Source organism: Dendropsophus ebraccatus, chromosome 15 (assembly GCF_027789765.1).
Source record: "Dendropsophus ebraccatus isolate aDenEbr1 chromosome 15, aDenEbr1.pat, whole genome shotgun sequence".
NCBI lineage: Eukaryota > Metazoa > Chordata > Amphibia > Anura > Hylidae > Dendropsophus > Dendropsophus ebraccatus.
Genome location: NC_091468.1, coordinates 56,658,276 through 56,686,029, shown reverse-complemented (window position 1 = coordinate 56,686,029; position 27,754 = coordinate 56,658,276). Strand labels below are relative to the sequence as shown.

Genomic DNA, 27,754 nt, shown 5'->3' with positions numbered 1-27,754 from the left:
CGTTATGCTGAAAGGACAAGCAAGTTCTGAGCCAATACACGGTTAGGCTGGGTCTCAGATACCATTCTTGGTAGCTTATTCTAGGCAGAATAGGAGCAATACTTAAAGGGGTACAATGGATTAAATAAATGTTTTTAAATCAGCTGGGTGGAAGAAAGTTATAAAGATTTGTCTTCCAGTACTTATCAGATGCTGTATGTCCTGCAGGAAGCGGTGTATTCTTTAAAGTTTGACACTGCGCTCTCTCTGCTGCCACCTCCTTCCGTTTCAGGAACTGTCCGGAGTCAGACTGTAAAGAACACATTACTTCCATCTTGAGTTTTTTTTATTTAATAGAAGTAAGTCTGCATATCTTTCTGTCACCATTTTTTTTTTTAAGTCAGATACTAAATGCAGATATACTAATCTGTTTCTATTTTCTGACTTATTTTTTATTTTATTTTACTTTTTGTACATTGTTAAGGGGCAGCCATGTTGTCTGGGCTGTTCTTAACAGCATTTAGTGACATGCTTTACAGCAAGACTCATGGACATAGACAATAGACTGATCTGTCCCCTTAAGAATGTAAAACATTACCGAGCCCTTAACCAACAGTGACACTAAGTGTTTTACAGTGGGAAGATTTGCAGGGTTGTATGTATGCCATTTATAGCATATGCACAACTTTTGATGTGTAAAAGTAATCCAAAACTGCTGGAGGAATTAACATACTGCAGCATGAGAAATGCCAACTTATTATCAGGATTATTATTATAAAGTAATCCTGATATCTTGCAGTTTTTATTCTCTCCACTTGGGCTAAAACTAAGCTGAGACTTTCTGTTCTGTCTGTGATAATAAGAGGAGGCTGCTGTAAAGTGATTTGTGCAGCATTGCACCATCATGTGACACCAGTAGGTAGAGGAGACAATAGCGGCTCCTAGTGGAATGACCTTTTCAAAGGTCACAGAAGGGCTCGATAATGTTTTGCATTCTTAAGGGGACAGATCTGTCTATTGTTGTCTAGGTCTATGAGTCTTGCTGTAAAGCATGTCACTAAATGCTGTTAAGAACAGCCCAGGCAACATGGCTGCCCCTATAACAATGAACAAAAAGTAAAATAAAAAAAAATTAAGTCAGAAAATAGAAACATATTAGTATATCTGCATTTAGTATGACTCTAATTGGCAATAGAAAATTTGGGTGACATTCCCTCTAAAAAAAAAATGGTGACAGAAAGATATGCAGACTTATTTCTATTAAAAAAAAAAAACAACTCAAAACGGAAGTAATGTGTTCTTTACAGTCTGACTCCGGACAGTTCCTGTGTAGTAAAGGTAACAGCATCTCACAAGGCGGAGGTAGATAAAAAGGTAGGTAATTTATTCCAGCATGGCACAGATACATGTGCCATGCTGGAATAAATTACCTACCTTTTTATCTACCTCCGCCTTGTGAGATGCTGTTACCTTTACTACACTTGGACTGATTTGGCCCTGTTTGGACACCGGGGTTGGTAACTGTTGCATCTTTTATTTACAAAAAATTTTTTTTCATTATCTAAAGACTGGAAGGTCTGTAAAGAGGAGTGCTATAGTATTTTTTATTTCCGGACAGTTCCTGACACGGAAGGCGGTGGCAGCAGAGAGAGCGCAGTGTCAAACGTTAAAGAATACACCACTTCCTGCAGGACATACAGCATCTGATAAGTACTGGAAGAAAAATCTTTATAACTTTCTGTCACCAGCTGCCCTTTTTGCAGAAATCAATAGTAGAGGCAATTTTAGGAACTTTGTAATTGGGTTTATTAGCTGAAAAATGAATTTTTATCATGAAAAAGCAGTTTGAACCTCCCCCCCCCCCCTGTCTTCATGGTTTTCTATGGAGAAGGAAGTGGTGGAGGGAGGGTGATGAGGCACCAAAACAGGACAACAAATAGTTAATTTACAGCTACATCACCGGGCTCTCTCCTCTGAAGTCAGCACTGACCTTTCTGACCTCTGAATACCGGCTTTCACACAGTTCTGGCTGTGTAATCCTTTGTTCTCTGCTGGCGACTGATCTCCCCCATCCCCCTGATGCAAACCAGCTGAGATTTCCTGATAATGAGCAGTAAATGAGAGAAGGGAGACCTGGGGAAAGGTTTTTTGAATGCAGATAATGGCATATTTGCCTAATAAACCCAATTACAGAGTTTCTTAAAATTGCCCAGACTATTGATTTCTGGAAAAAAAAAGAAAAAAAAAAGAAGAAGAAGAAACGACAGTGACTCTTTAAAGAGAAAACACAAAAAACAAAACACAACTATCGTCTTAAAGGGATTGTATTCAAGAGTCTAAAAAGACAAGCTACAAATTACTGGTTTCCAGTAGCGTCACACAACTAAAGGTCTGAACGTCCTTCGGAATGATAGAAAAACAAATCTGTGGCGACTTCTGAAAGCTCCTGGACGCAGGCATTTCCCACACTGTAGGCAGAGGTAGTATTTCGGGGTCTGCCGGTGGTCACTTATAGATGGCTGAGATCACCACCCTGTATTTTCACTTGAGGCAGGACTTAAAATAGAACGCAACAGCTGATGCAACCCAAAGGCTTAAAATATACTTGTACTACGATTATAAACCAAAGGAAATAGTTTTACTGAACAATGCCAAGTAGAACACAAGATATTTTAATATTCACGGTGCTGTGAACCAGACTGCCAGCTCACTGGCCCAATGGGAATTACATTACTCACCAGCGAAGCGTCTCCTGCTGGAACACAACGGCCCTTACTGATCTTACCTCATTCTGGAATATTCTCTCTCTATGGCGGGGGCTGTGCTGGTAAAACTAAGCTGACTGCCAAGCTGAGAGAAGCTAGCGAATATGGAAAGTATACGGTATTCTAGAAGATTGTCCGCTGAACCTGACAATTTTGGTGGGCGCAGGTATCAGACTGTTCGTGATTGTCCTGACTATCTCTCAGTGGACTGGATCGGGCTGGATGCATCATGCCCGATCATCTGATCTTATATAAGAAAAACGGTTTCCAGGGGAGTCTAGCAGGGGCTTATTTCCTTCTGCCCACAAAAAAAACAAAACAGGTAAGCTGAGTGTACATATTTTCTATAGACTTCTGAACACTGCTGCCGCTACATTCTAATGGAGGTCAAGGGTCCCCATTCTTTTGATTAGTGAGTGTTGCAGCAGTACCGCAGAAATCTGTTGAAAATAAAAAAAATACTGGCAGGCAGGGGGTGCGGGAAAATAATTAAGAATGTATACTTACCCATCCCTGTGCCCCTGCAGTAATGAGTTACTGATCTCTGACAGCCATGTGCCTACTGCAGCTGCAACGTGACATACCCGGCTGATGGACTGCCCGTCCAGCCAATCAGTATCAGTGACTGGGGCGGGACACCACTGCAGTCACTGAGTGGCTGAGGAGGAAATCCATCAGCGGGTCCATCAGGAACTTAACCATGGATGTAGAATGAAGCCAGGAGAAAGTTACATCAAAGGGGGGAATGGGGACGGGTAAGTATACGTTCTTTACTTTGTTCCCACAACCCTTACCTGCCGGTGATTTTGAATTTTCGCTGGACTTCTCCTTTAAAGGTGAAGTCTGGCGAAGTTTTTTATTAAAGTATTGTATTGCCCCTCAAAAGTTATACAAATCACCAATATACACCTATTACGGGAAATGTTAATAAAGTGCTTTTTTTCCCTGCACTTCCTACTGCATCAAAGATTCACTTCCTGGATAATATGGTGATGTCACGACCCGACTCCCAGAGCGGTGTGGGCTGTGGCTGCTGGAGAGGATGATGGCAGGGGGACACTGAGGGACACAGGGCACTGGAGGGACACTGAGCATCCCTCTGCCATCATCCTCTCCAGCAGCCACAGCCTGCACAGCTCTGGGAGTCGGGGCATGACATCACCATGTTATCCAGGAAGTGACATCACCATGTTATCCAGGAAGTGAATCCTTGATGCAGTAGTAGGTGCAGGGAAAAAAGCACTTTATGTGCATATCCCATAATAAGTGTATATTGATAGTTTGTATAACTTATGGGGGGTAATACAATACTTTAATAAAAAAATTTCGACAGACTTCTCCTTTAAGTAATAAGCAAAAAAAGTTAAGTTAAATTGCTGTTATCAAGTCAATAAACGGAGAGCTACTTTACATAAAGCATACAGAAAAAAAGTGTCAGACACACAATATTAATAGGAGACTGCTACTGAGAGTACCATAGAACAACAAAATGGAGAAGACCTCTGTTTATTTTGACTAGAAGTCTATAAGACTATGTTACAAGAACTTATACACTGAAATCATCACAGGACCTATTGATAACCTGGGGAGCAGAGAGATGAGGCTTGTTGGGGGGGGGGGGGGGACGCTATCAAAGCTTACTTAAAGGGGTTATCCAAGATTACAAAAAGCACAGATACTTTCTTGCAAAAACAGCACCACCCTGTTCTCAGGTTGTGTATGGTATTACAATTTATATCCATTTCCTTTAATTTATCTGTTTCTGAAGCCTGGACAACCCCTTTAAGGGTTGATGAACAACAACCTGCAGTCTGCTGAAGGATTCTCAGATCCACCATTATTAGTACAATGTACTGAAAAAAACTACAGCAAACTTTTTTTTTTCTTTTTTAGCCCTGAAACGAGGCCAAACTCATTCCCATATTGCTCTATTTATCGTCCTGCATTAAGAAAACTCAAAACAGTTGTCTAAACAGAGAGGCAGAGGTGTAACCCGAAGCTGATGGGCCCCAGTGTGAAATCTGTTAGGGGGCCTCCAGCTTTAGTGACCGGGTTCGACAGCAACCTCTGCACCTACTATAGTTACACCCCTAGCAGAGGGGCCTGGGCGACTACATCCCAAAACACACAATTACTGCATATTAGGTACACGTCCGGCTGCAACGAGACCATAGGCTTTGCAAAAACTGCAGTTTTTGAAGTTAAAAAACACGATTAAAACCAACGGCTGCTGAAAGCTTTAACAGAGCAAAGTAACGTTCAGTCTTGAGAGAGTGTTACACTTGGACGTCTTGTTATCCAAGGTCCAGATGTCTTCGAGTCCCTTCGCACAACTGGGGAGTGCAGTTTAGTTTTGTGGGCTAAAGTGCATAGTGCTGCCTGAAACAATGATGCAATGTGTACATAGAGGAAAGATTCCAGCATTCCTATAGCTCTTCTACTCCCTCTCTGGCCGTCGCTGCCGCCGTCCTGCGCAGTTCTAATCTGCTAACAGGAAGTTGTCAATCATCCTGTTGTCACCGGGCCAGCATCCACTGTTCCAGGGTAATTGTATGCACAGCCTGTGCAGAGTGTCACCTTCACAACTGCAGCATCAGATCTCCCAGCATACAAAGGAAAGAGAGCGACTGTGACCTTACCGCTGCACACTGATCCGGGATCCTAAAGGCCCTATTCCACCAACAGATCTGACGACAGATTATCTGCCAAAGATTTGAAGCCAAACCCAGGAGTGGATTTGAAAAGAGAAGAAATCCAGTCTTTCCTTTATGACCTGTTCTCTGATTATAGTCTGTTCCTGGGTTTGGCTTCAAATCTTTGGCAGATAATCTGTCGTCAGATCTGTTGGTGGAATAGGGCCTTAACCCAACCTAGACACATCTGTAGTTACGTATCTCGGATGGCGCAGTCGCTAAATTTAGTTGTAAAGCTCGGAAGTGTAATTGGTAACCCCCGAGGATAGGCCATCAATTATTAAGGTCTGGAGAACCCAATAAATCTCAAGTTCGTCTAACCCTGTCTGTAAGGTGGCAACAGTCTTGGAAGACGTATTGTTGGAAATATGGTTTATGAGTAAAAAAAAAAAAAAAAAAAAAAAACACAAAATGGATCCTATTAGGATGAGAAGTTGGGTTGCTTCTATGGTCTCTAAGGCCATGTTCACATGGCGTAAGACACCGGCCGTGTCACAGAACGGCCGGTGTCAGAGAAGATCATCCCGGCCGGTGATGATTTTCACTTCTGCTGAATTCGGATGTGGGAGCAGTGTGCGCCTGCATCCGAATTCACCGCTGCTCACAATGGAGCTTGCAGCCAGAGTCGCACTCTCCATTGTGTGAACTGACAGGTTCTCTGCGGCCGCAGAAAACTGACATGTCCGGCCGGAGTGAATACTATGGGGGTGATTTATCAAACTGGCGTAAAGTAGAACTGGCTCAGTTGCCCCTAGCAACCAATCAGATTCCACCTTTCATTCCTCACAGATTCTTTGGAAAATGAAAAGTGGAATCTGATTGGTTGCTAGGGGCAACTGAGCCAGTTTCACTTTACACCATGTTTGATAAATCTCCCCCAGAGTGTATACACTCCGGTCGAGATTCCTTCTAGCTGCAGCACAAGTTAAGTAATAATCACGGCCGTGCTGCAAATCGACAACAACGACCGTGATTAATACTTAACTTATCTTGTGTGAACATGGCCTAATAGAGTATTTAGTTAGCAGATTTTCATGGATTCTTAATTTATTAGTGTTTCTATAAAAGTTAGTTTTAGTTTACCTTATTGGCCATTTGATGCATTTAGAGGGGTAAACACATTCCCGAACCTTTATGGTCTATCCTAAGGGAGCTCAGCGTAGCTCATTAAGTTAGGCAGTTTATGAAACATCCATTAACATCTATGGAAGTAAACAACTGCTGTGTCCTGTATTAAGAAAAGGCCTAGTTCTTGAGATAGGTATGGGTCGTACCTAAGGTTGGCCCTAGAAGTTTTTCACTTTTTTTCTTCCATAGGGAAGCTAATGGTGTCCAAAATTTTTTTTTTTTTTTTTTTTGGGGCAACCCAGATGACCCTGGAAGGAGACGGAGAGGTAACATGGGTTTGGAAATACAGTAGGATCAAAGTTAGTCTTTTATTTTCCCTTTAGTGACAGGGTCCGTTAACAGGACTTAATTTAAACGGCATCTGTAAAGTGATGGTGGCGTGGGAGAGAAGTGTAACACAGATAAGAGAGTCGTGGCCGGACCAGAAGCGAGGATGTGAAAGAAGTAGAAGAAAAACATGAAATGGTATAAACCATAAAAAGGTATTAAAAAAAAAAAAAAAAAAGTCTCTTCTCGACTAAACTTCTAAAACTATCGAAATAACACATGCAATGAAACAGTGTACAAAAAACCATATAACAAGTTGCAAATTCTGGAACCCACTAAACAAAACAAAAAAACAAAAACAACAACAAAAAAAACACAAAAATAACAGCTCTTCGAGGTTCAAAGGTCAGGCTTCTCTGAATGAAATCACAGCACCTCCAGTAGTGTCTGCAAACCATTGTAGAGGACTACAGACCGCAGTGCACACCTGGATGAAGATGGAGAAGAGGAGTCAACGGTAAAAATGGGACCAGATTGTGGCAAGCATCCCCAATAGGAAGCATTGTAAGGTAGCGCTGACCTCCTCTAGGGCACTTGCACCCTTGTCCATGCTGGTGATGAATGTATCCTTCATACTGTAAAGAGGCTTTTGTTGGGTGTAAGTGCGGGGACTTAGGACAGGGATTGTGAGTGGGCCATGGCTGGCTTAGAGACGGAAGAGTTGTGGTACACTACAGGTTTGGAGCTTCTTAGAAATCTGTTTTCCAGTCTCAGGAATTCCCAGTTGTACTGAGATGTAAGTTGATAGATTTCACAGCTGGTCCGTGAACTGCAGAGATTCTAGGTCTGAAGCATGGATACGACTAGTCGGCTAAATGCTGTGCATGGGACTCCCTACGGTAGCCAGTTTAGACATATTACATAGCAATGAAGAGAGGGCAAGGTTCAGTGGCTGAGTGCCGGGTATAGGATGTGGTTTGGGGTATCCAGAAGTAAACCCCCCCCCCATGTATGGATATTGTAGTTGTGCTTATGTGCTTAAAGGGGTTATCCAGCGCTACAAAAACATGGCCACTTTCTTCCACCGCTCTTGTCTCCAGTTTGGGTGCAGGTTTTGCAACTCCGTTCCATTGAAGTGAGTGGGGCTTAATTACAAACCACGCCTGGGCTGGAAAAAAAGAGTCGTGTTGTCTCTGGAAGAAAGTAGGCATGTTTTTATTGCGCTGGATAAGCCCTTTAGGGCTGCAATACTTCCAGAAACAGTACAGTATGGTTCTTTACAATGTTTGCATAGGGTTTTGGTGCCTATAAGCAATTGTCCTCTATTACCCCACAGCTTTGTGTGCCTCAGGCCTTACTTTGGTGTAGCACAACAACCTAATCTATTTGATCACCAGGCTGGGAGAGCCTCTCCAGAGGCTTCGTGCAAAGACAAGGCTGTACTCAGGCCGACTAGGTCGTACTTCCTAAATCGACATATGACGAAAAAACCACAGCACGTTAAACGGTGTGAACTATGAAAAGCTAAAAAACAGTCTCTTATCGACTAAACATATAAAACCATATATAATGCATTAAAAGTGTACAAACAGCATACAACAAGTTGCAAATTCTGGAATCCACTAAAAAAACAGCTCTACAAAGTTCAAAGGTCACATGTCTCTGCATAGAACCTGAACATGATGCACTATGCAGAACAAGGGAACTTCCATATTAGACATGGCTGCCAAATGATGTATAAAACAAAGAATAAACCAATTTTTTGTCTATACTGTCCCAACATTTCAGTGAAGCCACGCACCTTCTTTATGGTGCCAAACCTGTGTCTTGTCCAGAGTGCGGGACTGACGCACCAGGAGCGCAGACAAACAACAGAGAGTGCTCACCACACTATGAAAACTGGACTTGCATACAGGACACCTTTGTTGGACCATACAATTTTAATGGGTTGATCGGGGTCAAATCTTAATAATAAAATAGGGGCCCAGTGTATGTTTCAGCATTAAGGGGCCTATAGGCATTTTCATTTTTAGAATTTAAAGTCTGACTCTTTGTGCAGCCCTCCCGGACCCAGGACTTAGGTCACTTTCCGAAAAATTGCAGCTGCTGAAGCCAAAACAGAACAAACTGAATTCATCAAAAAAAAAAGAAAAAGAAAAAAAAAGAAAAAAAAGAAAAGCTTCTGGAGAAAACAGGATGTTTGGTAAGAGAGTTAATAGAAACAAAGACAAGTAACATAACAAGTGTCGCCTGCTGGAGCGGGTGATGTGGATTCCATCTGAGGTCCCTGGATGGGAGGAGGGGGGGGGTCCACAAACAAGCTTTACCTGGTAAGAGGTCAGACTGAATACTTTGAAGATTGGTGAGAGTTACATGATGTTTACAGGAGAATATTGTATATGTACGAATCCTGCCAGTGACACGTTGATTACAGCCGTGGTGTATTTCTTACTGATTTTTGCTATGATGACAACCAAGTGGTTTCATATAATAAAAATAAAAAAACGAAAAATAAAAAATATATATGTATAGAATAAAACACACACACACACACACACACATATTAAATATATATATATATATATATATATACATATACACACACACAATTTTTTAATCTGCACATGTGTGTATGTATATATATATATTTTTTTTTTCCCCTTCAGTTTGAGATGGTTCCATATAACAAAAAAATTATAGAAAAAAGATATATAGTTTAAAAAAAATATATATAAATAATTTTTTTATGACGCCACTGGCTGCACTAGCAGATCTGCCATGGCAGCCTTAGGACTAAACCATCAATTGCCACCCTGTCGGGGGGAGCGGTCAGCTGCAAGGTATGGTGAGGGCTTGTCTCCCGATCCCCCTCAATAACTTCTTAACGCTACCATGATGTACACTTACGTCATGGTGGGTTATGGGAAATATACTATGCTTTGTGTCTACAGCCCCCTAATTCAGACCTGTGTTTAACAACGTAACCCAAGTCCATGCTCCCCCCCCCCCCACTTCTTATAACTAAGCTTATGCATGTTAGAAAGAAGTACTGGACTAATGGAGGGGAATAGGACTGTAGGATCTACACAGTATTTGCAATCTCCATAAGAGCTGCATACACAATCATATATAGCTGTGATACCAGACCAATGAAACGCACACCTTTCACAAATGCTGTGGTCTATCTTATAGTCCTTTATCAGCAAGTAGCCTAACCCCTGACTATAGGCCATACTATGGAGAATAATCCATGTTCTAGTTTCTACCATAGATTTGTATTGACAGAATGGATAAGTGGAAGCGCTGCACCCTCACCGACAGGTGTTAAGTTGCATTTTCAGAGCAGATACAAGTAGCTCTTTATTATGTCCTAGCGGCCTGGTCCCACCTGTGTTTTCTTTGCTGTATTAGATTACACTTTTATTTCAGCTCCGTAAAGAGCCGTGTGCAGTTAGCACTGAGTAAATAAAATAAAGTCTTATGGAAAACATAATCCTGACAGCAGATTGCATTGTCTCTTCCTGGAATCCACCAACCTAACCGGCTCTTGCTGCAAAATGGGACGGGATGACACCCTTTCCTGCTTCGCATGACTGTTGATCCTGTATAATTTCCTGCACCTTCAGGAAATCCTTCTACACAAATAACCTGTGTTTAGAGTCTGACAATTATTCACGTATACTAGACGGTGCAGTGTATGTCATAGGAGAGCAGGTATTTTCTCTTCTCTCAGGTGAAGTTGACAAAGGAGTCCGGGACTTTACAGTATTTATAGCACAAGAAAAATAAAATAATTTTTTTATGTTTGTGTCCTCTGGAGTGCAGGCCCTTCTGGGAACCTTCTCTTATCTACCTATACTAGAGGTTCTGGTCCTTCCCATACCTTTTGGCTGCTCTGCAATGAACAAAAAGATCACTATGCCGAAACTGACCTCTCAGGAGAGTAACTGAGCATGTGCGTCCCTCAGAAATTCGCTCATTAGGTGGTCGTACACATTGTTATACATTTTGAACACCAGGTGGCGCCATACTTCCTAAGTAATGCTTCACTGGATTGTTTTCTTAACTGAATGCAAATAGATCATCTCCCAGCATGGCTCAATGACAATGGTAATTCCCACAATAAAATGGCTAATGACAAGAACAAATAGTAAAGGCTGTATTACAAAATACGATAATGAGTTGGAAGCAAGTGCCGACCTGACAGTTCAGTGCTCGATTCCCCCTCGTTCCCCGCCTGTGCTATTACACGCACAGACAACAAGTGGGGCCGCCCAAACAATTCTTAGATCATTTGGGCTGCCCAATGAAGTCAATGAAAGTCTGCTGCCACCACTACTATTCCACAGAGCGACTGCTGATCATGGCCTTTTAACATGTCCTATTACATTGGCCAAGTACAGCCGATATTCTCGTGCAAGAGTCTCGCCCAAAAAGTTAAACCTCACACACCATTGTGTAGTTAGTAAATACATAGACATTACATAAAATTTTAAGGTGACATTTCTTTGAAGATCTTGTGCGTGACTTGAACAAAATCCTGGCCTGACACATACACACTCGCACACAAAAAGGCCAGCTCTGCCCCACTGCAAGTTTACTTTTTATACTGTTTGCATAAGGGAACACTGCCCTATTCATTGAGCCCTGTGCTTCAAAGACTCCAGAGACACAGAACAGTGAGTTACTTCATCAGCTTTAGGAAAGGAAGACAATAGGGCTGAAATTTCACAAATCCAACAGCGGGGCTGAAGATGGGTAGGACTTTGGTGGTGGAATCTTCACAACGCCTAAGGAAGAAGAACTACCACCACAACCGGCATCTCATGTGCAAAGCAAAGGCACCAACCTGTTACGTTTGAGTAAGAAAGGTGGCAATGTGCCAGTCTGTAGGATGTGCCATAGATACACTTAGCATGGTGTTCCCAGCTAACAGGTTCAGCTGGCACATGCAGTTCAGCCCGTGCCTCTCTACAACAGGAAGCTACTACTTGTGAGCCCACCAATGGGGAAAAAAAAAAAACTACAACGACCCCTGATCAGATCATGGCAGGGCACTATTAAGAGGATAAGCATTTTCTAAAGATGTCCTGCCTAATGCATGGGGAAAAGGTCCAGTTATTGGCTGATATGTAGGTAGCTAAGAGCCAGTATCAGTATCTCACAACATATTGTTCACATTAACATCATTTACTTTATTCTTTTGCCCAATCGAATGTCTTGTCTGTTGTTTTATACCACAGGGAAGCAGTGCGGAGAATGTAACATTTCCCTAAAAACCCTCTTCGAAAATGACCGAAACCACATTGTACCCGTCCCTTATTATAAGTCACTGTCATCTGATGGCTCTAGCGGTGTTATGCGATGAATATGGCAGAGCACTGTGGTGTACGTCGTAAACTAAAGCCCCTGTGGTAGTTAGGGTGGCTATACACATTTAATAGCCGACACTTTGTGGGACTCCTGTCCACCCATATACACACGTTTGTCATTGAACGTTCATGTGTTGTGGTGTGTATGGTTAGAGAGGAGTGCAGTGACACCAGTGTGTATGGTTAGAGAGGAGTGCAGTGACACCAGTGTGTATGGTTAGAGAGGAGTGCAGTGACACCAGTGTGTATGGTTAGAGAGGAGTGCAGTGACACCAGTGTGTATGGTTAGAGAGGAGTGCAGTGACACCAGTGTGTATGGTTAGAGAGGAGTGCAGTGACACCAGTGTGTATGGTTAGAGAGGAGTGCAGTGACACCAGTGTGTATGGTTAGAGGAGGAGTGCAGTCACACCAGTCAGCCATGGAGGAAACTAATATGTCTTAGGGAAAAAAAAATAATTTGGGGGACCCAAAATCCAACAGGCCTAAGCCTCCTCTCCCCTGTATGGGGACAGTCAGGAGGCTGCCATACAACCTAAAGAGTCGGACAAAACGGACAAATTTACTATTGTCAAATTGATGAGTAGTCCGCGTGGTGCTCCGCTTAGGCATGCAAATATGGCACCTTCACACAGTCTATTCCATAGATAGAAGCGGCACTCACCAAGTGAGTGCTGCTTCTATCTACCTAATAAAAAGAAATTCACCAATCAGACCTCGCCATACACCTACATATCGGCCCTCCCGGGCTTTGTTCATGGCAGATCTGTGCAGTATGCTGTATCCAGATAGGCAACAGAAGAGCATGGCCGCCGCTGTATCCAGATAGGCAGCAGTAAAGCATGGTCGCCGCTGTATCCAGATAGGCAGCAGTAAAGCATGGCTGCCATGTGTAGTTTCATAACTACTGCTGCCTATCTGCATTATATTCGCTCGTCTACTAACCTTACTACTGGTGTCACAAATAACCCACACTAACAAAGACTGTGCTTCATTAAGTGCCATGGTCTTATTAATATTATTGTATGGATAGTCTTCACCTACATCCGAGCACTGCAGGAGCTTCCATGGTGCAGTACCATCTAGTTGAACCATATAGTTGTCTAAAGTGTATGGGAATATCCTATTCAAGATCCTATGTAAGAGTGGAGAAACAAAGAGCTTTCTCTTTCTCTGTTGAGGACCTGCCCTGTATTACTCAAGTATGTAATGCTTTATTTCCCCTGTGGAGGCGCTGCAGGGAAACTGGACACTTTCTCTCATGTATCGCCAGTTGATCACTGCTGATCACTGCCCTGTTCTCTGGATCTTCCTCCAAGTTGCGTGAGTACAAGTTAAAAAAAAAAAAAAAAAAATTTAATTCAAACCCCAGACTAAAAATAAAAGTATACCGTCTGACTATGATTGAGAGCATGTACGGCCTAGATGCAGCTACTGACACGCCGCTTTCTGGCCTTTGAGCTGGGAGTGGTAGACCTCAGATAAGTTGACAACTGTGCAGACAGTGGAGACATTTTCGTTCATAGAAGGCCGGAGCGACTTCCCCTCCCCTATAGGGTTCCATAAATCAATCTGGCAGGTAGCTGGGAAGCAGCTGCTAATGATAGCTTAACTCTGGAGCAGAGGAAGTCACCTTTTAACCCAGCCTGCTGTTGTTTGTCTTTTAAAACTGGGACAAAAGAACAGATGGGAAGGGAATGCCAACTGTTGAAAGAATCTGGTCAGCAAGGGCCGCAAACCTGAAAGGACCCTCTAACACGCACCGCTCGGCACTGCTACGCCAAGTCCCTGGCTGCTGTGCGATGCACAGCTCCTATAAGCAGGCTAATAAATTATTGGTTAGCTATGCAGCAGTCTGGCTATCCTTTCAAGTGCACTTGATATGCCTGCTGAGGAAGAAAGGGTGTTACATTTAGAAGGGTAAAAAAAAAAAAAAAAGGAAGCAGATGACTCACTGATTCAACAATACAGATAATACGCTCCTCCCTTGTACTGCCTTGACCTTGGTTGATCTGACCATTAAGATCATGTTCACTTCAGCTTTTCAATGATTCATCTACCACAGTGGAGTGGAATGTGATGCTGCCTTACAGGCAAAACCATTTTATCCTTTGTGAAAAAAAACACACACACACAAAAAAAAAACCATACCAACAAAACTACAAAGACTCACGCCACTCGATTCCGGAGAATGTAGTTAAGCACCATTTCCTGATCACAAAACAGTATAGTGCAAAAGCACTGTATTCCAAACATGAGAAAGAGATTCACTATTGACCGATGCAAGTACTGCAGAGCAGGTATAGCTAAGCGAGTCCTTCAACATGCAGACTCTGCAAACAGCTCCGCGAGGATTCCCTAAGGCAGGGGGTGCTCTCAATTTTCCAGTATCAAAGCTATTTTTTATTTATTTTTTTTGTCGGGTCTGTATCAAGTGATGTACAAGACACTGACAAATCAGCCTGCACGCCTTAGAGTAAAGGCCCTATTACACAAAGTGATTATTGTTCATATTTAGCCGATAATTGGTTGGTAATCGCTTAGTGTAATAAAAGGCAACGATCAGCCGACATGCACGATGAGCTGATCGCTGTCTTTCAACATGTTGAAAGAAAAACGAGCTTGATAGCAATGATCTGCTGCCAACGATCTGCCGCTTTCTCCTATGGGCTCCCCAAAACGATCCCCTCCCCCCCGCACTTACCTACTCACTGTTGGCACATGTAATAGAGCCAGCAGGGAGCGGGGAACAAGAAGCCAGCGCTGACCTGACAGGTCGGCTCACGCTGATCGCCCAATGTAGTAGGGGCTTAACTTACATGACTTGAAACAACACTTAAAGGCCCTATTATACGGGCCCAGCCCGACCAGTCAGATCATTGCTCGCTTGCTTATAGTTCCACACTCACTGCCGACGCAATTACACGTGCCGCCGACATGGAGGGGGCACTTGTAACACACAGAGTGACGGCCAGCAGACCGTCGCTATCATTCTAGTTATTTTTCAACATGTTGAAAGACAAGGATCAGCAGACATCGTGAAAGTCAGCTTTTAACAGGAGCTATTACGCCAAGCGATTATAGGCCGCAACGGCTGATAATTGCTTGGTGTAATAGAGCCTTTAGTAATTTTTTTTTTTTTTTTTATGGAAGGATGTTCTCTGCAGTAGATCACAATCAACTTTTTGGTCACCCCTGTGCTACGGCACATGGATGTTATGCCATAGGGATCCCCACTTAGGGTTCAGCCAAACCATGTTGTATGCATACGTCATTGCCCTGTTGAAATCGGATAACCACATACAAGGGCTCCAATGACTTCAATGGCTCACACAATCAGCTAGTGGGCTTTTTCCTACATGCTATGATTTCGGGTGTGATCATAAACATGTTCAGAAAAAGATCTGGCCACTAGCCGATTACGTTTAGGCTATTAAAGTCCATGCAGGTATTAATATCAGCCTCCTATTTTGACGGAATGCCAACATGCGGTGTTTGTCCATCTGCCATCCTGCTAAGGACTTCATGATGGGAGATATAACCACGGAGTGTTGAGAACAGTAGGAGAGCATTTACTTTACTTAGGGTAAGTGCCCACTACGGAATCCCGAGGGAACACCCCCTGCGGATTCCGCAACTTGCGGCCGCGCACATCTCAGCTGCTCCCATAGGCTGCATTGTATGGTTTGTCAGGTTCCGAGCGGGCTCATTCTTCGGGCCGATGTTGGAATCTGGCAAACCATACAATGAAGCCTATGGGAGCAGCGGTGATGTGCGCGGCCGCCAGTGTCTGCGCACATCGAGCTGCGGAATCCGCGGCAGGTGTTCCATTGGGATTCCGGAGTGTGCAAATACCCTAATTGTGTATTGTGAGTATCCGGTTTTAGGTTAGAGGTGCTTAAGCCCATATGAACCCCTGGTGAACCGTACCTAGCTGCAGGGAAACACGTAGAGTTTGGCGATTGGGGATGATTGCATATTTTGGAGTGAACTCAGTATAACTGTGAATTGTGGCTGTACCGCAGGATCTGTTACCTATGTGACATTCGAGCCAAGTACCCATATTGATATGGTATAAGGCCACTATTGGCTACCTTGGTATGCTGCATGAAACATGTACATTCAGTCGCGTTAACAGCTAATGCATAGAAGCTAAAAGAATCACCACCGAGCTACAGGAAAAGTCCAGCCATTTCTTTAGTGAACAGTTATCAACGTAGAACTTCACCGCCTAAAATTGAGCCATGGGTAGGTTACATGAGAAATCAAAGGTATGTGATATTGGGCTGAACAGCCATGGGCACAGATTCCAACATAACCTTAAAGGGGCTGGCCACTCTATAGTAAAATAGTTATGTGTACAGTATTAGTAAGTGTACTCGCTGTATATACTGACAGCAGCTCCCTGTGTACATCATAGAGCTAAAAACAGACTCCCCTTCTCCAGGCTGTGCTTCCCTGCTCTGTGGTGTTCCTGTCCATAAAATGGCCGACAAGGAGGAGCATGTGACCAAAATGTCGCCCCCCTCCATGATAACAGCATTAACCTTCCTAGCCCCAGCTCAGAGCAAGTACATGCCTGTACATAACATATAGGGGAAATTTATTAAACATGGTGTAAAGTGAAACTGGATCTTGTTGCCCCTAGCAACCAATCAGATTCCACCTTTCATTTTCCAAAGAGTCTATGTGGAATCTGATTGGTTGCTAGGGGCAACTGAGATAATTTCACTTTACACCATGTTTGATAAACCCCCCCCCCCCTCCTTCGTGTTAGCAACGTTTAATAAGCTGCAATTTTATCCACTTTGTACTTTAGGTTTAGTGTCCCTTCAATAAAAAATTAAAAAAAATGTAAAAACATTGAGTACTTACTGCAAAAACGTCATCGTCTCCAAGTTCAGCCTCATTATGGATTGTGGAGGATGAGGTGGTGGATCCTGGGGGGAGGGGGGAAAAAAAAACACATAAAATTATATTATTATGTCTAAAAACAATACAAAAAACTGAAAACAGGATCCACGAGACTTCTCACAGTATTCTCTTCACACCTCATAATAATTTAATATGCAAAAATGACTCAAGAAATAAGCCTCTTCCTTAATAAACTGGGGTGTGGCAACCTCTCAATATATAACTACGAAGAGTTTTTCAGCAATTAGATACCTGCAGGGCAAGCAATGGCATACTGCCTAGTATACACAACTAACCCAAGATACATAAAAGGAAACTGCAGGAACAAGAACAAAACACCACAAGGAAAGTCAGTGCTGCCCCACCTTACTACCTGATCTCAAGGTTACTACACAAATAAGCTTGGTTTAGCAGAACTAGGCCTTATCCCCCCGACTCCGCACCTACAGTCACCGCTTCACTGTCACATTGACGTGACAACGTTGCAGGTGGGTTCAAAAAGTCTAAATTACCAGGAACAGCGAGATCCTGCTGTATCGATATTCTCCGATATTATTAGCCAAACGGCACTACATTATATGGTGCTATTTGGTCTCAGAGAGCTTATTCCACACTATCTTATCCTTAAACAGGGCTGCATACCGCGAGGACAGATCAGAGTATCCACTGTGTATGATTTACTGCCAGTCATTTATGAGCGGTAATGGAGCATTGTTCATAGGCCATTGTAAAAGAATCCATAATGTATATCAGGCGTCCTCAACTAGCGGACCACGGAGGACAGTTGTCCGGACCTCTGCTGCGCTCTTCACAGTAACTATGAGGGCTCGTAAAACGAGCGCTCATAGTTACCGTGCAGCAGCACTGACAGAGAGGGAGCCATTTGCTTCCTCCCTGTCAGTCACTCTTGTGGCTGCAGCGGTTACAAGACGCCGCTCTCTGTCTCTGGTGCCGGCGCACCAGGACAGGGGGAGAGCAGCCTCTTGTGACTGCTGCAGTGTTTTTTTTATGTTATATGCTATATGGGAGGGGGAGCACACAGGGGGGCTATATACTACTGGGGAGAAAAAAAACGTGGGGCTATATACTACTGGGGAGCACACGGGGTCTATGTACTACTGGGGAGCACGAAGAGAGGGTCTATATACTACCAAGGGAGCGCACAGAGGGTCTATATACTACCGGGGGAGCGCACAGGGAAACTATATACTACCGGGGGAGCGCACAGGGGGACTATATACTACCGGGGGAGCGCACAGGGGGACTATATACTACCGGGGGAGCGCACAGGGGGACTATATACTACCGGGGGAGCGCACAGGGGGACTATATACTACCGGGGGAGCGCACAGGGGGACTATATACTACCGGGGGAGCGCACAGGGGGACTATATACTACCGGGGGAGCGCACAGGGGGACTATATACTACCGGGGGAGCGCACAGGGGGACTATATACTACCGGGGGAGCGCACAGGGGGACTATATACTACCGGGGGAGCGCACAGGGGGACTATATACTACCGGGGGAGCGCACAGGGGGACTATATACTACCGGGGGAGCGCACAGGGGGACTATATACTACCGGGGGAGCGCACAGGGGGACTATATACTACCGGGGGAGCGCACAGGGGGACTATATACTACCGGGGGAGCGCACAGGGGGACTATATACTACCGGGGGAGCGCACAGGGGGACTATATACTACCGGGGGAGTGCACAGGGGGACTATGTAAGGGCTGGTGAGAGAGAAAAATGCCAGTTTTCCCACCAATAAGCATCAATTCTGTATGTAAATAGTTCAACAACGTTTGTGAAAAGTTAACAAAACAACACGTTTACTACTGATGTTCAGCTCGGACCTTCACCTGACAATAGACCCGGGTAAGTGGACCTTCACTAAAAGTTGTTGAGTACTCCTTATGTATATGTTTATTATGGGTGCATAGCTACGCATTGGATGTCAGGAATCCCCTACAGAATTATGGCATATGCCACATGAGACAGCCTACATGAGAACTACTATGTGCTATTACTGCTACACCACAGGGTAGACTGCCCGTCTTAACCAGGAACTAGATGCAATGGGAAAAAAAGAGGAGCGTAAGTCCAGCTTTGATGTAACATTAGGGTTAGTGCACAGGATTGTTAATGGGAAGGAAATGCATTCATGTGCACAAGTCCTTGGGCTTATTTCTAAACAGTGAAAAAACCACAATGCTACCGAATCGGGGGGAAAAAATACTACAACGGCCTCTTTGTAACCATTAGCATGCAAACACTTCATCATGGGAAAGAGAGGTTACTATAGCGAGAACCAATATTGATGTAAACAGGGGCAGAAACATTACGGAATTGCCCGCAGACTCCACTACGAACTGCTCTCTCTTAGGGATGTCACGATACCAGAATTTTGAGTTCAATACCAATACCAGCTTTCTTATTTCGATACTCGATACTAATTCGATACTAAATAAAGTTTGAAAAAAAAAAATGTAAAAATACAAATATATATGGCTGGGTTCACACTACGTATATTTCAGTCAGTATTGTGGTCCTCATATTGCAACCAAAACCAGGAGTGGATTAAAAACACAGAAAGGATCTGTTCACACAATGTTGAAATTGAGTGGATGGCCGCCATATAATGGCAAATATTTGCTGTTATTGTAAAACAACGGCTGTTATATTGAAATAATGGCCGTTATTTACTGTTATATGGCGACCATCCACTCAATTTCAACATTGTGTGAACAGAGCCTTTCTGTGTTTTTAATCCACTCCTGGTTTTGGTTGCAATATGAGGACCACAATACTGACTGAAATATACGTAGTGTGAACCCAGAATAAATATAATTTTTTTGAAAAAAAAGGGAACAGGGATTATAAGAACCTTCATTATGATTTTTTTTTTTCAATTTAAACTTTTTAAACACTTTAATTCCCCTCTACCCCGCAGCATACCTCCCTGTGCACAACAACTCCCAGTATACCTTCTTATGCACTACAACTCCCAGCATACCTTCTTGTGGTGATTTGTAGTGCACAAGCGGGCATGCTGGGAGTTGTGGTGCATAAGAAGGTATGCTGGGAGTTGCAGTACACAAGGAGGTATGCTGGGAGTGGTAGTACACAAAGAGGTATGCTGGGATGTTGTGTCGGGAGGCTGCTGCTGCACAACTGCAACTCCCAGCATACCTCCTTGTGCACTACAAATCCCCAGAATTCCTCCTTGTGTGCAACTCCCCACAAGAAGGTGTGCTGGGAGTTGTAGTACACAAAAAGGTATGCTGGGAGTTGTAGTGCACATGGAGGTATGCTGGGAGTTGCAGTTGTGCAGCAGCAACCTCCTGACACAACTTCCAGCAGCACTAACTTCTTGTGCACTACAACCCCCAGCATACCTCATTGTGCACAAAGAGGTATGCTGGGGGTTGTAGTGCACAAGGAGGGATGCTGCTGGGAGTTGTAGTGCATTAGCAGCCTCCTAACACAACAACTCCCAGCAGCATACCTCTGTGTGCACTACAACTCCCAGCATACCTGCTTGTGCACTGCAACTCCCCACAAGAAGGTATGCTGAGCGTTGTAGTGGACACAGAGGTATGCTGGGAGTTGTTGTGTCAGGAGGCTGCTAATGCACCACAACTCCCAGCAGCATACCTCCTTGTGCACTACAATCCCCAGCATACCTTTGTGCCCAAGGAGGTATGCTGAGAGTTGTAGTGCACAAGAAGGTGTGCTGCTGGGAGTTGTAGTGCATTAGCAGCCTCCTGACACAACAACTCCTAGCATACCTCCTTGTGCACAACAACTCCCTACAAGAAGGTATGCTGGGAGTCGCTGTGCCACTGTACCGGAGGACCCCGAGGGAAGGGGGGGCAGGATTGTGGACACCGGAGGGTGCGAGGGACTGCATTGCACCGGCAGGTCCTGGGGGTGGTGCAACACGGGGGACCCAGCTGTCCCCCGGCAGTCATTAACAGGGGGGGCGCTCCATATGCAGCAGACTCCCGCTGCATATGGAGCGGCTCAGGAGGGGTTAAATCAGGGTCAGGTGTGACAGCGGCATCTACCCTGTAAAATAGCCGGCACTAGCGATCGCTATGTGCCGGCTATTTAGATTTGGCGCCACCGGAAGCGGAGAGTGCGCGGGCGGAGGAGGGGACACCAGGGGGCGGCACACAGAGAACATGGCCGGCGCTCAGATAGCCGCCGGCCGTGTTCTCTGCACCATACTTTATATTAAGTTGCGTTATTAGGCAGTTTAACATAAAGTATCGATACCAGGAAATCCTGGTACTGAACCTTTTTTCTGCCCGAAATATCGATAGTAGTATCGATATTTCGGTGCATCGTGCATCACTACTCTCGCTTTCAATGGGAGGTCTCGCACGCCTCACAGCTGAAAAACTTGACATGTCAATTCAGAACGGAATCTCTGCACAGATTCCGTAGTGTGAACAGGCTCTTAATGACAGTGCCTATTTAATGTGTCACAGTCACTTAAAATCTTTTGACACATCATGTAGACATGACCGATTGCTAAGCACTTTTCTTCCCAGATGGGCAATGCGAAATATACTGCAGTATACCCACACAGGATCTGTAGTCAGAAAGTGACTAAATATGGTTCATTTGCAAGCATATACAATTCCTTGTGTGATCTGCTCTCCGAAAAGCTTGTCTTCAATCTACCATGCACATCCTGCAGCTGTGTACTGTCAAATCTGTATCAGAAGCAGCTGGACAACCAGCTATGTGATGGAGTTACACAGACTCTACAGCATGAAACCAGAGTCTGTTCACATCTGTATGCATGGATTTGACTATTCTGCTCTGTGACAGGAGCAGAACAACTATAGTAACACATTATATGAAGAACAATGCAAAATGGACCAGTTTGACTATGATTGGGTCCGCTAGGTTCCTCTTTTGGATTTTTCTGTATTTTTGAGGGAATCTGCAAAACAGGCTCCTGGTAGAACCTAAATGTGAATGAGGCAGACAGCAGAAGCGTGTAAGCTTTTCTGCACCTATAAACAATTCCTGCCCCTTCAATGATGTCCATATGGGTTATAGGCTATTGCCAGGGGGTTACTTTCGGAAGACAAATACCAGTAACATATTTTTAAAGTTTTTTTTTTTTTGGCTAATTAAAAAAATCCACTGAATGGGTAAGACGAGCTACACATTAGACAATTGACTGATCCTGCATAAATCGGTTCAGGTGACTGTTCTGTAATGTGTATGGGAGCCTCAATGCCCAGGTCGTGTTTGGACATCAGCTTATAGGATCATAATGATCCCATAAGCTGATGTCCGTATGTTTTCCCCTCTCCTTTGTCCCCTGCCGCTGTTACTATCTTGTATCAGCGGCAGGGGAGAGAGGGGAGGGGGCAGAGCTCACGGGCGCGCGCCCCGCACACCCAGCCTTCCCTCCTGACCTGAGGCTTTCGGTTTCCATGGCTAACATTGGGGCTTTGCGATCACTTCGCAGAGCCCCGATGGACACCGGAGAGAGAATTCTCCCCGTGTAGAGGGAGAATTCTCTATCTGGAGCCCTATAGATGCTGCGGTCGTGCTGACTGCAGTATCTATAGGGTTAACGCTCAGCACCCGAGCGCGGCAGGTCCCCGACCCAGCGTAAATGACACAGGCGCAGCTCCTGCGCCTGTGTCATCCTGGTTTGTTAGTTAACGGTGCTGCAGCCTTGGGCATAATTAACAGTGCGGCGGCGGGAGAGGGTTAAAGGGGTTGTTCACAAATATCAGCTTCAGTATGTCCTGCAGGAAGTGGCATATTCTCTCCAGTCTGATACGGTGCTCTCTGCTGCCACCTCTGTCCAGGTCAGGAACTGTCCAGAGCAGCAATAAATTCTCAAATAAAACCTACCCTGCTCTCCAGACTGGAAAGAATACCACTTTCTGCAGGACATTGAGCAGCTGTTAAGAACTGGAAGACTTGAGATTTTTTAATAGAAGTGAATTACAGATCTCTGGCACCAGTTGATTTGAAAGAAAAGATTTTGGGGTGAACAACATCTTTAAGCCTGTGGCCTTCAACAGTGCGACTACTGCTATAGTGTACATGGCGTGTTCCAAACAGATATGACTAACGCAGTTGACATGCCCTGCAGCCATTCTTCTCTAGCTGTGCATAACACTTCCTTGTGATTACCAGAATGTATGAAATACCTACTACAGGAGCTCGCCTACTTCTATACTTAATGTACACTTCCAGAAATTTGGCAATGGCATGCACTGCTCACCCCCCCCCCCCCATCCTTGAGGGATTTGTGTTTACTTTATCCTGTCGTCATACATACACATAGACAACCTGGGCCATAATTAGAAAAAGTCATCCTTCCTTTGCCTGCCAATGTTCATCTAGCTTCAGGCTTTTTCTGGTATCACCAGCATGAAAAAAGAAACCGTGGAATGTGACGGATCGTGCAAGCTCCACACCCCAAGGCAAAGAATAGGAGGAATGCAGGTCTTAAGTTACATTACCTTCTGTGAGGTCTTCGATTGCCTTGCGTACTCCTCTGTCAAAGGCTCGTGCATCAGCAGGACTCTGAAAGGTGAGACCGAACCTCCTGTCGTCCACAGACCAGTGGTGGAAAGTTGGAGTTGCCTTTTGATACACCAAGTCCTTCTTTAAGTAGCATTCCAGCAACACCTAGTAGATTATCAAAAAAGAAAAGCACATCTGTAAGAATAGGTAAAAAAAATAAATAAATGAATGAGCGTAATACAAAAAAACCAAACGTGACATCTGTAGAATTGCTGTGTTTAAAAGGGAAACTCATCAGGTTGGAAGTATCTTGGGTAGCGGAGGATGAAGGTAGTTTTCTTACCTTAATCCTCTGGCCGTTTTTGTGATATTGTGTAGGAAACAAATTCCTATGCCTTCTAGAGGAACATTTACATGCAATGTTACAGGTGAAGTGTTTAAAGGGGTACTCCAGCGGAAAGCTTTTTCGCAGTAATTGAAACACACTACAAAAGTTATATAACTTTCTAATATGCTTCAATCACCTATCTGCCCCCCTTCCCTATCTTTTCCCCCCTCAATCCCCTACCAGGAAGTGAAGTAAACTCATTCTTACCTAATGACTGTTGACCCCAGGAAGCCATTTTGTGACAATGACATCATCAAGAGGGAGGCGGGTCTAAGCTCTGTTAAGCCAGCCTCCCTTTGTCAGATGACTCAGGTTGCTCAGCTCTGATTGTCAGTTAGACATCACAGGAGACAAAGTGCATCATGGGAAAGCCCAAACCAGGAAGTGAAGAAAAAAAAATGAAGCCACCAGCTGGAGCTTCAGGGACCTGCAAACAGCGGAAAATTCAAACGGAGAAAGACTCAGGAGGGATGGTAAGTGTAAAAACTATGTTTGATGTACGTGGGTTGCACTGTTCAGATCCCGGTTAAATAAACATAGGGCTAACATTAAAAATGCTTTTTTGATGCACAGTGTCTCGAAACACTTTAAAAAAAAAAAAAAAAAACACACAACAGCGATTCTCAACTAATAAAGCTCACTGTGTTAGAACAGATTCCAATGATTTGGAGTGAAGTGCAACAGTTTGTGATATTAGCGCTTTATCTTCTATGCTAATTAGGTGTTTTGGTGCCCTAGGGTTGTAGTCCCGCCCTCAGTGCAACAAAATGCCTAACTAGCATGGAAGATAAACTGATAATATTACAGAAATGGTGCCGAGGATGAAAGTAAGAAAGTTTCCTTTATACTCAGTGCTCGTGCCCAATAGGGACATATCAGCAGGTTGGATACTTCTAACCTGCTGATAGTAGTCCTTTTAAAGGGCTCTCTGCTTTGGACAATCACTACTTGTTAGAATGTTAGAAGGATCTCTACCAAATAATTAGATCACAAAGTGTCCTCTGCTGGAACCTTCCGCTGTAATCTGCTGGTAAACCGAGCAGCGTGTCATTTCCGCACAGTGCCCCCACAGGGGATATGAAGAATTACACCATGCTTAGTAAACTCAATTCCCTGTCTGAGTAATACAGGACAGAATTAGGTCCTCCTTTGGGAGAGTAAGAACTTTGGAACAGCTTTTCATTCTGGACAGGAGATGAGGATCCTGAACTGGGAACCACAAATCTAAGGGCCATATTAGACTGCGTGATTACTATAGTAAATGAGCGCTGATCTGCTAGATTGGCGCTCGTTTACGAAGCCTATTACACCGCTTGATTATCGTGCAGCAAGGGCTGTATTTATATCGTTAGTGATGTCTGCGCAGCCCTGACTTGAAAAGTTTATTAAAGTCAATGCATTACTTCTCCATGATCCCAGAGGTCTTCCTGTCTTTTACTGCTCTCCACATCCGCTGCAACTCCAGAGCCGGTCTCAGAAGTGACAGGCCTCTCAGCCAATTACTGGCCGCAGCAGTCTCATCCTGGCCAGGGATTGGCTGAGTGGCTTGTCACTTCAGAGGCCGGCTCCAAAGTTTCAGCAGCAGCTGCGGGGACAAGACAGGAAGACAAAGGGGAGAGCAGAGAGGTAATGCATGAACTTTATTAATTTTTTTAAACATTCATCAGCTGATTATTTTAGATCAAGATCAAAAGACATAATCGTTGCCATCGGCGGATCATGGTCTTTTTTACACGGAGCGATAATCTGCCGATTCAGCCTGATTTGGCAGATTATTGTTTCGTCTAATAGGGTCCTTACACTTAACATGTATGAAAAATCTAAATCTAAATGAAGCAAATCGGTTTGTTTAATCTGCGCTCCGCTCATGCTGCTCCGCTCCCTGCCACTCCACCCGGTTGCCAAGGAAAAGCTGCATCCAATCCTGGGGAACAGAGAAGTTTCCCAGGATTGGATAGAGCTTTTCCCGGCATTCTGAGAGTGGCGTCAGGAAGCGGAGCATCGCTGAAAGGCCCACGGCTTGATGAGCGGAGCGCAGATCAAATGAAGCGTTTTGCTTTGTTTAGATGAGCGATTTGCTAATCTCTACTCAATGGTTATAGGGAACCAATCAGCATGGATTGTGCCGATATGGCTCCCTGCAGTATAGTATAGAGCAGTAGCTTTACAAAGGGAAAAAGTCGTTTTATTATATCGTGCAAGGTGGGGAGAGGGGTGGCAACTATCTGGGAAGGGAGACGCCTGTGACTAGTCATGGCTCTGTCTTTCATTGCACAGATGACTGAAAGACATAGAGACCCGTTAGTGGCCTCTCCGCCTGTCAATCATTCCGGCACTGCAGGCAGAGGACCGCGACTAGTCACAGGCATCTCCCCTCCCGGATGACTAGTGGTTACTACTGCTACAGCTGGTATGCACTGTAAACTGCACAGCAGCTCTATACTGTGCTGCAGGGAACCATATCGGTACAATCGTGCCGATTGATTCCCTTTAAACGATAATGGTTGACCGCGTCCAATGTATTTGGTTGTGTGCACTGTTAAGAAAGAAAAGACTGTGAACCCAATGATGAGCGCACCCTGGCAGGAGCCAACCCCCGTGTGTCTAGCATTGCACATCGGCGCTGTAAATCATACAGCGAATGACAGTGCACGCAAGTGCAAGAAAGCGAGAGAACGAAACACATACAGCAGCCAGCAATCGCTATAGGCAAGAAAAATACTTGCTTAAGCTATAGGTTAGGTTACTAAATAAAGGATATTATAGGTGGGGTGTGTCAAGCCAAAATCACTCGCCCTTAGGGTTCAGCAGCGGCCCACACCTAGGGTGTGTGTAATACTCTGATTACGTTCAGACACATGCAGAATCCTGCTGGCAGTATATTACACTTTACTGTTTGTTCTTAGCCAAGTTTCTTTTCTATTATTTTGCAAAACATACATAAAAAAAGGGCACGAACAATCCAATCAGGGATGTAGCAAAGATGTAACAATGTGCGTATGTGCGGTACGGCCAATTGTGTAACAAATAAACAACGGGGTACACTGGAGGCCAAGACGGCAATCTTTTATACTTTCTCAACCTGTTCTATGACATTACAGTAGCGGTAGGCCATTTTTTTTTACAGTGCTGTTTACTGCCTGCAGCTTTACCTCGTCCCTGATACACTGCTATTAAAGCCCCCACAATCTGCCCACCCCCACCCCAAACCGCTTGTACGTCGGATAGCTGCTTTTAATCCAAGATCTGTCCTGGGGTCCGTTCGGCAGGTGATGCAGTTATTGTCCTAAAAAAATAACTTTTAAACTTGCAGCCTGTGTCGAATTGGCGTGGCCTAGAGTGTCTATGCCCTAGGCCTGCACTTCCTCTCTGTTTTTCCTCCCCGCCCTCCTCATCATTATGAATGCCCCTGGGTAGGATTTCTCCTATTCATCACTTGTCTGAGCACTGCACAGGGGCCTTAACTATCCAGCACATGTGCAGTGTTCAGACAGGTGATGATTAGGAGAAATCCTGCCTGGGGGCATTCCTAATGACGAGGAGGGACGGAGAAGCCTCGCAGGCCTAGGCCACGCCAATTTGACACAGGGCTGCAAGTAGTTTTTCATGACAATAACTGCATCACCTGCCGAACGGCCCCCAGGACAGATCTTGGATTAAAAGCAGCCATCCGATTGTACAATCGGTTGGGGGGGGGGGGCAGATTTAGGGTACAGAGTTGCTTTAGGTCTTA

At 44.4% G+C, this 27,754-nt stretch overlaps 1 protein-coding gene across 1 annotated transcript in view; it reads right to left on the bottom strand.

Moving 5' to 3' along the window:
* The window catches only part of SPRED2 (sprouty related EVH1 domain containing 2), a 71,316-nt gene that overhangs the window by 3,030 nt on the left and 40,532 nt on the right, over positions 1-27,754 (bottom strand). The window contains exons 3-4 of the mRNA XM_069954497.1: positions 23,630-23,798; positions 17,078-17,142 (exon numbers count right to left, since the gene is read on the bottom strand). Of these exons, the coding sequence (XP_069810598.1) occupies positions 17,078-17,142; positions 23,630-23,798 (234 nt within the window). The remainder of the gene's footprint in view (positions 1-17,077; positions 17,143-23,629; positions 23,799-27,754) is intronic.